This window comes from Schistosoma mansoni (genome assembly GCF_000237925.1).
Source record: "Schistosoma mansoni, WGS project CABG00000000 data, supercontig 0049, strain Puerto Rico, whole genome shotgun sequence".
Lineage (NCBI taxonomy): Eukaryota > Metazoa > Platyhelminthes > Trematoda > Strigeidida > Schistosomatidae > Schistosoma > Schistosoma mansoni.
In genome coordinates this window covers 788,075-802,507 of record NW_017386028.1, presented here as the reverse complement: position 1 = coordinate 802,507, position 14,433 = coordinate 788,075, and the positions used below count along the sequence as shown (strand labels likewise).

At 34.1% G+C, this 14,433-nt stretch overlaps 1 protein-coding gene and 1 non-coding gene across 2 annotated transcripts in view; both read right to left on the bottom strand.

The window, feature by feature from the left end:
* Smp_161510 (hypothetical protein) overlaps positions 1–14,433 on the bottom strand; it is a gene marked incomplete at its 3' end in the record, with an annotated part of 62,129 nt that overhangs the window by 24,943 nt on the left and 22,753 nt on the right. Inside the window, exon 3 of the mRNA XM_018790605.1 lies at positions 5,649–6,264. Within this exon, the coding sequence (XP_018646120.1) occupies positions 5,649–6,264 (616 nt within the window). The remainder of the gene's footprint in view (positions 1–5,648; positions 6,265–14,433) is intronic.
* Smp_tRNA_01891_Pseudo_CTG.1.1 lies at positions 10,389–10,462 on the bottom strand. Its single transcript has one exon. It is a non-coding gene (tRNA).

Here is a 14,433-nt window from a genome sequence, read left to right as displayed (position 1 = left end):
GCGGGATCGTGGATGCGCACTGCTGAGGAGCCCTACAATAGAACGAAACGGCCGTCCAGTGCTTCCAGGTTTTCCATGGTTGTCTAGCTTCAATTGACTGATGATCTCAACTATATAAAAATCACCATATTGTTGTAAAATATTATTTTCAAAAAAATAAAAAAAAATCGACAAGGTTGTTCAATTTACAGTAACATTTTCATGGATTTACTAATACTACATATTTACATATTAGTTTCCGAATACCAGTCATTATTCTCTATTATTTACATTTATAATAATTAGGTTGAACATGTTCCGGTTCATTGTTACATAACCAAAACTAAAATTTATTGATATATATTTAGTTTAAGCAATTTCAGTAATAAGTAATTATCTAGTTGTAGGTACCATTTATATTTACTTATGGAAACGAATTATTTCAACCACTGAAATTAAAACGATATGGAACATAAAAGCTGAAGACGATCCTTGCAGTAACCCATTTGTCAGATGGCTGAAAATAGTTGACAGGAAAGCCTGGACGTAGATTTATTGCATTTGTCACTCATCAACATGTTAGGCCCAAAACCTCAAGAGGACTTGTGCTCAACGAAGAATTCTACTTTTTGTCATCCTGCTTCTCAATCTACGATGTGACCAATGAGTTATTCAGGTCACGAGTGATTGATCACTGGTTAGTTCTGAAAGAATACTATTGATCAAGTTACAGTGTGGCTACTAGTCTAATCCACCTCAGAAGTACCATTTCCCTTAATTTCACAGTTAAAAATTGATGACGATTGATAAATATTATGAAACCCAAGTTAAGCAGGATACCCTGTCGACTATCTTCAACTGCCGGATGTTTAATTATAATAAGTGTAATGTCCGGTCACTAAGACTAGTAGTCGTACTGCGGCTTTATCAATAGGATATAATCAGTAGTAAATGACTAGGAAAACACGAAATAGGTCACTAGTCGGTGATAAATCATTTATAAGTATTTCTTTTTTCAACTTTTTAAATGTCTATTGAATATAAAATAATAGGACGAAACGGCCGTTCAGTGCTTCCAGGTTTTCCATATATATATATTATATAAAATATGAATTTGAAGTAAATCCAACGTTTCGCCTCGCAATCTGGTCCAAGCTTTTTCAAGGAAATGTCTTACATCAACTCAGCGCCCAAACACTGTGAAACTATTCGCTCTAATTTAGACAAAAGTTCCCATATATTACTCCATTCTAGTATTTTTTGCGTTTACATATCAACTACCTTTTTTTAATCATTTCTTATTATAACAAAAATATATGCATTAGTCAAAGTGCTTGTTTATTTGAAACCAACGTAGTACAAAGAAAACGTATGGTAAACTAATGTGTCTATTCATTTTCGTAAAATACCTTTGCAGTGGACATCATTCACAAGATTGTTTGTAAGTAGCGTACAGCGGAATATGTCATTAAAGTTGCTATAACTGTCAAACATAGAGAGTAATGAAACAATATTTGAAGACTTGATGAGAATACAGTTTAAAGGGCAGAACACACCAACAACACAGTTTACAACCTAACCTATTCATACGCTAGATTTATTCAATATTAAAAGGGTAAAAAATTATCTTGTAGATCTTTCAATTTCTTAAAAAGAATGATCTACATGTTTGCATAATTAACAGTGATATAAAATTAACTGAAATATGATATAAATAATCTTTACATAAACATAACTTTCAGGAGGTATTTCCTAGAGTTCTAGTGAGAAGCAGTAGCCAGTGGAATTCAACCGGGTCTGTTGTGAGTTAGTAACTCACTGAAGGCAATGGTGAATGTGTCATTCAATTTCATGGATTAGTTGAAGTTAGACATGAACACCATTGGATACCGGCTCAGTGGTCTATTGGTTAAGCACTCACGCGCGAGAATGGTAGGTCCTGGATTCGAACCTTGTGAGGCAGGATCGTGGATGCATACTGCTGAGGAGTCCCATAATAGGACGAAACGTCCATCCAATGCTCCCAGGTTTTCCATGGTGGTTTAGCTTCAATTGACTCATGATCTCACCTTTTAAAATTATAATGAGTACTTGGTATATTCTAACGTAAAAGGATAGTTAAGGAGGGTGTATACAGGTGATTAAGATAGTATTTTTTATTTCCTAGGTAAGAAAGTGTTATATCCTGGCGAAGACATAAGTACGGGTAACTCCCAGGACCTATTATTGGACTATTATTCTATAAATATTCTTATTGTATAACTATTCAGTAACTAGATTATGTATATCTATATTCATCTTATTATAAGCTTCATCTTGATCTACGAATTATTAGTATACGATTTACTGTTCCTAAATTATACTCAGTTTATTAATTACTGTCTCCCACGTTCACAGCCACATTTGGCTTGATTTTGTACAAATAATATTTTTTATTTTATGGTGTGATGTGATCTGTCTGTCTAGTATATAAACAAAGTATGCTTGAAATAAACGATTCGCATAACAGAAGCTGTCATTGGTGTTCTGTACTCAAGTGGAAGGGCTAGGCGGATAAACGACCAATAAGGACGTTAGATTACTCATACTGATCGAACGTCATTGATTGTCACAGTGTTAAGATCAGAAAAGTCGTATTTCCATTGGTGGATAATTCACGTGATAGAAGCCGGACATAAAATCGATAACGAATTGTCATACATCCTTCGTATATCATGTAAAGTCACAACAATTGGCGACGGCCTTGGTCAAGTCATAATTTCCAATCACTGGTTTCTCGAACATTTATTTATTTTTTCAGTACATGCAACTTTATTGTTCAGTATGTTCACCGAGTAAGTGAATTTTTACCAGAATACTTCATACACAGTTTAGCAGAAGTTAGTTGACCAGTTACACAGAAGTATGAATACTCCATTATTGAATGTGAACTAAGGATCGGTGAGAATATAATTTATGGATAAAGCGATCAGATTTAAGATAACAGGTCTTGGATTTTCGATCACAGTTCATTCATCCATTTTGCTAAATAATATTTTGGCGTTATCGCTTAAGTCAGTTCTTGATAAAAATCCTAAATCTCACTCCTTACCCTAAGGTATAGCTGTAAATCCTATTCCTGATCCCTCATACTTATTTATAACTCAGTAGGTAAGTGGAAATTCTCAAGGCCAATGTAGCGTCGCCCAAAGTTCGTCCATAAATCATGGTCTCACCCTAAGGATCTGACAGTATTTCCCTTTAAAAATAGAAATACATGTTAAGAATAATGAAGTTATTAACTTCATGATTCATAAACTAATCGTATCAGTAATAAATCCTTATACTGTACATACATTCATATAATTAACGAACATAGACTTATCTGTTAGTATCTAAGTATCACTTAGCTAGTGGCAGTAGGTTTATTCTGTAATACAATCAAGCGTGACACGTTTAAAATTTTCTGATGTGGTATGTACATTATTAAAGAGCGATTCATTCTATAATTTACACTAGTCAGTAATCCATTACTACTGGTTTCAATATTGTTCATGATAGCGCATATCAAAGTATATAAAACAAGTTTTGTTAGGCCATAAACGTGGCGCATGCTATTTATGTTGACAGATATAAGTAGTTTGTAGCACCTGAGACTTTAATTTATAGTTTAGTAACATCTCTCGGCTTTTAAGACATATTTCAGCTTATGTCAGCTTATAATAAAAATTACATCTAAAATTCACAATTGATCTTAACCGAATCATCTCCATCAAACACAGACAAAAATGTAGAACGAAACTTCAGACTGTATAGTTAAGTGTACTTTATGAAAACCATTGAAACTATATGATGTATACTTGATTCTAAATTGAACACTCAGTAAATTTAAAAGTGATAAATAATCAAAATCGTAGGAATATATAAATTATGTCCTACTTCTGCTAACATCAATATACAGTAATAAACATTGCAGCTCAAATAGATTACAAACGAGATCCAGTATCTGAAATTTACTTAATACTTTGATGGAGTTTTGTTCTCTGAGCTGGATGGTTTAGTCGTGGAGCTTTCATCATCCTTCTGAACGACATCATCAGCACAAACTTCTGGATGATGAAAGCTCCACGACCAAACCATCCAGCTCAGAGAACAAAACTGTATCAAAATCATCCACCTGAGCTACAAATCTTCTCAACTTAACAATTAATGATAGAAAGGGATAACCTCAAGCAATGATTCAGTAAAATATGTTCACCAATAAAGAAACCAACCTCGATATGTTGTTTTTGTGTTTTACTAAGTATTATGCTAAACGCATTAACCGATGGACGGAAAATACAGGTAAATACTTACATAAAATTGATTGTGATCTCTATTCCACACAGGGCTAATTTTGACTCCATTCATGTACTATATTACAGATTAAATGATTACTTAATAAATCCAGTTTCACAAATCTATGCAGCTTTTCATAATTTAGATAGTACTTCGTAACTAACACTAATAAAAAGCCATGGTCGAAATGATTAATCATGTTTAAAATGAAGCGGTTATCCTCTGACAGATTCAAATGGCTGGGAGTATACTGAGAAATAAAATGTAAATTACAGGATTCTGACAGAATAGCTATGAACCCTTAAAGCCTCAAACTTGAACACTTATGACGTTATGGTTGAGTATCATTGAAGAATTACTGATTGTAGAATAGTTGGTTTTTAAGTGATCCAGATGATATTACTTCAATATTAAATCTATTTTCGACTATAACTAGTAATTAGTCCAATTTCCAAATTTAAAGATTATAATAAGGCATGACTAAATATTAGAAACTATGAATTTCATATTTAAATCCATTCGTTTTGTTACGTGTAAAGGATAAACCATACAGAGTTTAATTATAATTTGGAACGTCTTAGAATTTAAATATTATTGAATTACTCTTAAGGTAAAACGTTAGTCAAAGTTATATTCCTGTAGATTAGAATAAATTTTTCTGGTTAGCGTCTTTTTAGCGAGTTGGTTTTCATTGATGAACTCGGTGGATCTGATGCAGATATGAAGGCGCGGATCGTCAAAGCAAGAGCAGCATATTTACAACTGAACAACATCTGGAATTCAAAACAATTGTCAACCAACACCAAGATCAGTATTTTCAATACAAATGTCAAGACAGTCGTACTGTATGGGGCGGAAACCTGGAGAACTAAGAAAGCCATCATCTAGAAATTACAGGTGTTTATTAATAGTTGTCTGCGCAATATACTTCGGATCCGTTGGCCAGACACTATCTGCAACAACCTACTGTAGAAGAAAACAAACCAGATTTCAGTGGAGGAAGAAATCAGGAAGAAGTGCTGGAAGTGGATAGGACACACTTTGAAGAAATCACTCAACTGCGTCACAAGACAAGCCCTCACATGGAATCCTAAAGGCCAAAGGAGAAGAGGAAGACCAAAGAACATATTACACCGAGAAATGGAGACAGATATGAGAAGAATGAACAAAAACTAGATAGAACTACAAAGGAATGCCCAAGACAGAGTGGGTTGGAAAATGCTGTTCGGCGGCCTATGCTCCATTGGGAGTAACAGGCGTAAGTAAGTAACTAAGTTAGTAAGATTAGAATAAATTAATCGACAATTCTAATTATGAACACAATATATGTAATGCGTAAAATATAATGTTACCTGATACATAATTATTCATATAATGTTCATTTGTAACATTACGTTGATTTGTATTATTACCAGTGTACAACATGGCAGAACTCACTGAATTATATTTAGCAACGTATGGATTAGATGCAATATTATTCGTTGTATGATTACGATTTCTATAATCAAATTCTGGTATAATAGTGATTTGTTGACTTTCAGAACGTTTATATGGTGTTATTATAGAATCAAGTTTAGTATCTTCACTATTTGTTGGTAAATTTAATTCAGATTGATATAACCAAATTGTACGATTATTATTATTATTTTCTGTATCAAGTATATGTGTATTGGTTGGTGAAAATGTAGTTATATTAGAATCTTCAACAGTTGATGTTGGACTTGGTTGTCCACAAGATAAACTTCCACCAATTGACCGACTATGTTCACGATATACACTTGTTGGTTTTAATAAATTTGTATCACGTAATAATAATGTAGATGAAATTGAATGAGATTTTGAATGTTGTATATCAGGAGATTTAATTAAATTTGTATGGATACCATTTAATTGATCACTAGTTGGTGATAATAATTGATGAATACCATTAATAGAATTCTTTGATGAATTAGTTGTACCATTATAGCTCTGGATGAAATAATAGAAAGTTGACAAATCTTAATCAGTATAAGGCTAACGTTATATTTTATTCATAAATTAAAATGTTTCCAGGTCGAAACGAAAAGAAAAAAAAGAAGAAACTTTATGATCAGTGGTCATAAGTTGACAACACGTGTTTCTCACTTGACAACTAATATTAATCAATAATAATAATCTCTGTGTTATTGTCAATGAAATCAATAATGTGTTGAATAAATTTCAAATTTTTTGGCAACTTATTTAATTGTATAATTTTTTTTTAATTCCAGCACATGTCAGCACATTATTTTTTTTTATTATTATTTCACAAGCTTGTTTTAATGACTTCTTCAAATAATGTTATTCTTATTAAAATCCAATTGGATTGTATAAAAATGAAGAAAAGAGTGAAAGAGTGGGCAAGTATCTATGATGTATATTAAATGACCTTTAGGTGTGTGTGTGTGCATTTCTATCATTATTGGATTGTTATGTTATAGGTATTTTAGCATTAAATTTATTTAGGATTTTTCGGAATGTTTATTTTCTTTTACACAATTACAGCACACAGTAACGTGGTTCACATTATTTTGTGTTATGTGCAGGTGTATATAACATTCTTATGGGATAGGGATATTATTTGCTGTGACTATACTTTGGTACTTCTCTTTACTACTTCTATGTCATGTGCACATATATATATGTATACACATATTTATGTGGAATAAAACACAACCCCTAAAATGGGGATATATATTTAATGCAATCAGAAATATCGATTGGGAATGGATGAATTGAAAAAAGATTATTATTATTAGTAACAGTATCATAGGGTTATCCATTGATAGGGAGATGATGGTAGGTGGAAAAAGAACAAATTAAGGTAGCAATTTTAACAGCATAAACTATATTAACAAATCACAGCTATTATTATTATGATTGTCATTAATGATATTAATATTATTAGGATTAATATTATTAGGTTACGTGATATTTGATAGCCTTTTATTTTTAACTTAAACGATTGGAAATTTATAGCGTAAAAACAATTCAAAATAAGGAAATGAATGCTTAAGCACTAATTACACTTATGAGAAAAAAAGCATCGGTTATTAATTTATTTTATTAGTTGAATTCATGAGTTGATATAAGTTAGACCATCATTAAAAAACCTGGGAATACTGAACGGCCACTTTGTCTTACTATGGAACGCAGGAGTGAGCACCGGCGATCCCGAACGCAGAACTCGAACCTAAGAACTTCAGTCTCGCATGAGAACACTTAATTTCTAGACCACCGAGTATGTATCCGACGGTGTCAATGTCTAGCTTTGATCGATCAGTGATCTTGTTCAACCGTTCATTCATTGCCTGAGGTGGATACCTGCCTCTAGCTGATACGGATTGAACTCCACTAGTCATGACTTCTCACTAGAACTATATATATATATATATATATATATATATATATATATATATATATGAAATGATCAGTAAACTATCACTTCTACCGTTGAAGTTTAGTTGATCAGCTACCTATGTTTTAATTAGAGTCACGTACAAATCACACTCTAGGATGAGAATACTTATCGTTAAATAATGAAAGACCATAAATCTTAACACGGATAACATCTAAGTACACTGCCTCTGCTTTTACCATTCAAGGTAGGAAATTTATTTTGTCCGGATTCACATTTGGTATTCCACTAAATGATGTATGGTTCTGATTAACAGTGATCATATCTGTAAGCTTTCCCAACTGGTGATTTCTACTAAGGTGTTCATTTAAATAGCTGAAGCATAAAATAGCTCTTCTCATGCTCCATATCATACTTATCTAACATGGCTTTAAACTAATCAATGATAACGTTAACCATAATACGCAAATGTTTGAGTCCAGGTTTCTTAAATTTTACGAGGGCTATTGATAATCATTTACAAAAAATGTACAAATTAATGCACCAAACGAAATCCTGTAAGCTTTAATAGTTGCCTTTTCCTGACAGGTTGATACACCATCCAATGGATCAACTATCTTCTTTCTATCTTACTTAAAGATGTCAGCTGTAGATCGAGGATCTTCAACTAACCCTTTTCTGGATTCACCTTTCCAGGACACAGTTGGCTGGAGATACTTGGACAGAAGCATATTCTCTAAGAGAGGTAGCAGGCTTATGTAAGTAAGTGGTGCTAACTACTTCTAATAATCGATCTATGGATTTTCATCAGTGTTACCTCAATTCAGTCAGTCACTAAGCTACATCCTAGGACCTGGTACGTATGTACATCGGTTCCAATTGCCACACTCCATTAACATAGTGAGATGGAATGATCAGGTCAAATCCAACAATATTAGAGGTAGCAACAGTTATCAGTGATAATAGAAAAGATTAGACATCGAAGATACGATTTTTAGAAAAGAAAATTTAAATTTGTGAAATAAAGACAAAAACGCTATGAGGAATTTGGAATCTCAGAATTTAAGGGAATTCAAAGAACGGATGCACATAAGCCATTGCAAACGGTTTTTACCCATATAATTCAAAGTCTCTAACCGTGCGTTATGGTAACCACGCGGACCTCAATCAGATAGTCTACATCTATTAACGTGACTCAGTCCACTTGTAAGTTTCTTCATGGACTAGTATCATGTTTTGGTTTGGCCGCCTCTAGCATTCCTCCAGCCTACTACTACACCAGAAAACATCGACTATCTAGGTGGACATTTGGAATGCGTAACACATATCCCAACCATCTCAGTTGACGAAGATTGGCTACCTCATCAATAGGTTCCCCATTTTTGCCTAGTACTCTATCATTAACCCAAGAATCGCTTACTCCATGATCTCGAAATACATGAGCAATGTTTCGAAGATACTTATGGTCGAATACCCGTAACCTAAGAATATCCTCTATTCTTAATGGCTATGTTTCATATCCATAAAGTAGAACTGAGCGAACTGCTTCATATTTCGTGAACTTAAATCATTGGCCTTGTTGGCTCGTGTTGATAAAGACATTTGAGAATGGTTAATCAAGGGGATAGCAGAAACACTAATTAGTGAGAGGGAATTAGGTCCTGAACAGGATGATCTCGGATGCTGTGAGAGGTATGAAGACGGTTAAGTTTTCATCGATTTGAGCCTTTGCTTTATTCACTTTCTAGTCCAATCATCCTATTGTCTTGTTTCCGCACTTGTACTTCCTAATTTTAATCAGTTACATTCCTGATTGAGGGTGAATGAATTCTAAATGCATGTGAGTCGTCCGTTCACTTTTCATCTGGTTTACCTTTCTGTTGTATCCCGAAGAGAATTGTAAATGGTAACTTTTGAGGACTAATTATGGACCAATGTAATATGTATATTTCCTATTGTATAATTGTTAAGTAAGTAAACTATTCGTACTCGTGTTCCTCTTATCATTGGCTGTTTTTGACCTTTGAACTATTATTATACGATTCTTGAGTTATCATCAGTCTATTGATTACTTTCCCCCTATTCACAGCCACATTTGGCCAAATATTGTACAAATGTCATTTTCTATTGTATGGTACGATGTGGTCTGTTTGATTGGTATATAAACCCAGTATGTTCGTGAATAATGATTCGTATTGCAGAGGCTATTATTAGTGTTCTGGACTTAACTGACTGGGCTAGGCAGGAAGCAGGACCGAGTAGTACTCAAGACTGCTCACACGGCTTTTACGTATCATTGGATCCGATCGATAAATTCACTGCTCTGTAATTGGGCGTTCATATACTAAACACGGCACGTACGCATCCACACGTTATAACACTTTCCCTGTTATATCCTCCTAAGCATGATTTTTCCCACACTTGGCCAGAACACACTGTACCTCTAGGCGAGATCCAAACACATTGAAGACTGGACGCTACACGATATCTTGAACCAATACGTAAGTATTCTGAATATTAAGTTCTATTTACTCCCCCCCCCCTGTAGACTAAACAAAGAGACATTGTAATAGCAAGGTATTCTGAAATGCTTTCTAAAATCAACAACATTGATATTATAAACAGAGATGGATAGTGGATAGCAGTGGAATCCAGGATGCGCGTTTCGTCCTATATTTGGACTCGTCAACTGGATGTACCTGCATCTCAGAGTTGATATTCACTTTGGGACTCGAACCCATTACCTTTCGCTTCAGACTCCATCGCGTTAACCACTCAGATTCAAACAAATAATACCAAGTGAAAATTGATATTATTTATCAGGAACATTTTATTTTTGTGTCCAGAGATCATATTACACTGATCAATTGGTTAAAAAAAACTAATCAGTATAGAAGAGCCAAACATTTAATAATATTTCAGATACACTTTACATTCATTAATAAACATGCTGTATACACATTCAGGTTTATTGAATCGAAAAACCTTAGATTAGCTTGTAGTTGTAAAAAAAACTGACAAGTTATCTGTATGAAAAACTTTTGAAGGTTTTGAAAAAACTAAAGACAATCTATCTACTAAGTTTGGTATTTAATTTCATTTATCGCCACTTTTTTATCAGATCAGAAACTAGCACAGTATAGTAACATATCATTCCACCGGATTTTTTTCCCACTTCTTCATTCATACCATGGGAGTGTATTGTGTGGGATCTTTACAGGTTCCTACGTTTTGATAGAATAAATGTTCAATGTATGAAAACTAAAATATGTATGACGTGGTTACGCGCTTTTCATACTACTAGGCTTTAGGTAGAAAAAAAAAAGATTAAACATTAGGAATTCCTAAAAGAAAGTTAGTTCATTCCATTTATTCATATACAGTAGGCCAAAATCCATTTCTAGAACAACAAAATTATTGGTAAATGATGTTAAAGAATGAATATGAAATTGAGTGTTTTATATGTGTGCTGTACATTTTAGAACAAAAAATGTAATTTATTAGTATTCTCTCTTTTTTTAAACCAAATTGAAGAGTGCTCCCGGATAAATGAAAGTAGTTTCAATGAACGACTTAACTAATTATCTTAACAGGAGTGGAATTACGGTTATTTAACCTTAGATTTATCTTTCGATAACATTTATAATATATTTTTTAAATCAAATGTTTATTTATTTATTTAAACACATAAATATTAGTACAAAGGAAACCAGATACATATGCGCTACACAAATCTCATTTGATTTGTGTTAGGGCTGTGATACTCCCCAGGTGCCCAGACCGAAGCAAGTGGTTACCTAAGGAGACCATACTTGGAGCCTTCGACCTAAGGGTCTGATCCACAAGGCAATGGAGCATCGTGAGGAGATGCAGTCCCATGGTAGTCGGTGACCAACGATTGATTAATACGCCAGGGTTTTCAAACTCCCCTAGGTGAACTTTTCGTGTTCACCAACCCACTTAAAGCGCCGGACATTCGCTTTTCCTCCTCTCAGTTTCGTAAATAACACCCCCGCCGAGAGGAGGCAGTGAGTAGGACTTCCATGGCAGAGGCTATATACGCGTGACCATGTGAGAGCATGTCGAGAGGGAGAGCTGACTGCCCTACTCTCGGCCGTACCAGGGCATTACATATTGGTAGGTAAGTTTATCAGTTGATCGATAGGGTTCAATCACAACATCATGCTCGAAAAATAGTACACTGATTACTTTTCAGTAATTAAATCGTCTAATCCTAAAACTTTAATTTTCCCTCTCTGATATGAATTGTGAATTTATTTCAAACTTATACTACCATCCTTTACCTAATATAAGATGCAGACTTCTGTACTACAGAGCAAAATACAGAATCTCTAAAGGAGCGATCATATCTTTTAGTGAAGTTTGAAACATGATTTTTAATTTATGGGTCATCTGTCTCTTTATTGAAAATCAACATCTTAAACGGTTGGTAATCATAAGATTCGATATTAGTCATGTTTATGAAAAGGTTGAATTCGGTTCGGTCACATCACAATTGTCTTTTGAACAGTAATGTTTCTGTAAGCAAAGATGAATAGTGGCTAGCATTGGAATCCAGGGCGCGCGTTTCGTCCTATTCGGGACTCGTCAGCTGGATGTACCTGCATCTCAGAGTTGATGTTCACTCTGGGACTCGAACCCAGTACTGACCAGTTGCAGTCCTAAACATGGGAAGATTCAAACAAGTAACACTGAGGTAATGTTTCTGGTTTAAGCTCGGGAGAAATATACTTATAATCTGTTATTATTCTTTATTTGCTTTTTCAGAAATCCATTTAGAATAATTTATTAGGTTTACTGTCTGATAATAAATTTGTTTCAGTCTGTAGTAACAAAATTTATAGCTCTTTAATAGCACTTGATAAAGTTAACCTTCCCATAGATTATGCACACATTATACTTTTACAAACCGTTTACTACCGCCATCCACCTTTGCTTATAATGCTTGTGAATTATGGCAATATTGAGGTAAACCATGCAGGATGCACATATGCCAATAAGAGACTGATCAATTGCAGTCGTAAACATCAATTGGAAGATTCAAACAATCAATAAAAAATGACTTATACTAATTATGTTAGAATAAAATTCAATCTATCAACTTCAGAATGTGAAAAATAGGTGGAGTTTCTGTTTAGATAAATTATCAGCTACTGCAATCAATATTGATTCTTACAAAATTCATTTTATGTTTCTTCCGATCATGTCTTTAGTAAAGTGTTTCTGAAATGTCTATTCACTCGATGTAGTGAACGAATGAAGTGCTCATCTCATTTGATTTCGTAACAAAAGGGGATCACAATCTAAACACGTGATCTTTAGTATTCGTTTTTACGTAAACATAGATTATTTTAGCTTTGGAACATACTAATTAATCCAATCTTTCTGAGTCACTATCTAAAAATATATTTGATTTTGTCGCTTATTCACTTGTAACCTTCATTGCTATCATTTAAGCATATATATATACCTTCTTTGTCATATGTCTTTAACTCGTTTTATTATGTGACGATAAACAATGAATAATACTTGATAAAATTAAGTAGGCTGAGAAGCCTTTCCCTTAGTCGTGAATCTAACTGTCTGTTTGTGTAAAGGAATGTCTGAAATAAACTCTTCTAATTGAATTATCATTTGGCTTTGATTCACCACCGTTGCCCAACGGTGTCAGCCTAAGTATAATAAATAAAATTAAACGGAAGATTTAAACTTTATCGTTCATCCGTCGTCATTTATCAAGGAGTAAGGTTGAAGATATGAAGAACCTATCAATAATTAAGAACAATATTCAGGTAATCAATGTAAACTAACAACTACATTTCGCTTGTACATTTTTTAATTATTCTAGGAAATATTTCGCCCCAAAATGCCCTGGTACGGCCGAGAGTGGGAAGAGTCCGCTCTCCCTCTCAAACTGTTCTCACATGGCCACACTTATATAGCCTCTCTCATGGAAGTTCTACTAACTGCCTTCTCGTAGCGGGAATGTTGTTTGCAAAATGGAGAGAACGAAAAGCGAACGTTTGGCGCTCTAACCGGGTCAGTAGACACGGAAAGTCCAGCTAGGGGAGTTGGAAAACCCTAATTCCAAACCAATGGTGTACATGGGCTCCAGGATCCTGAGGGAACAAATTGCGTATGAATCAATCGTCAGTCATCGGTTACCATGGGGTTGCATCTCCTTACGATGTTCCACTGCCATGCGGATCATATCTTTAAGTCGAAGGCTCCGGGTGTGGCTCTCTAGGGAAACCACCTTCTTCAGTTTGGGCACCTCGGCAGTATCACAGCCCTTACACAAATCAAATGAGATTTGTGTGGCGCATATGTATCTGATGCCCTTTTGTACCAATATTTATGTGTTTAAATAAATAAATAAAAGGAAATATTTCAAATCAGGACATCTCTAGTTTTTTTCCTTAATCGAAATTTAAAGATCATTTTCGTATTGAAAATATATTTTCCGCCAAACTTTCCAATTACATCTGTTTATTCCAATTTCGAATTTTACGGTATACTAACTTTTTTATGCCAATGATACATGTTGTCATCAACTCTGAAAATAACTTTAATTAAACAATATCATAAATACACTTAGTATTGTTTGTTTGAATCTTCCCATTGATGTGTTAGGACTGCAATTGATCAGTCTCTTGTTGGCATATGTGCATACTGTACGTATTGCCTCGATATAGCCTTAATTCACAAGCATTATAAGCAAAGATGGATAGTGGCTAGCA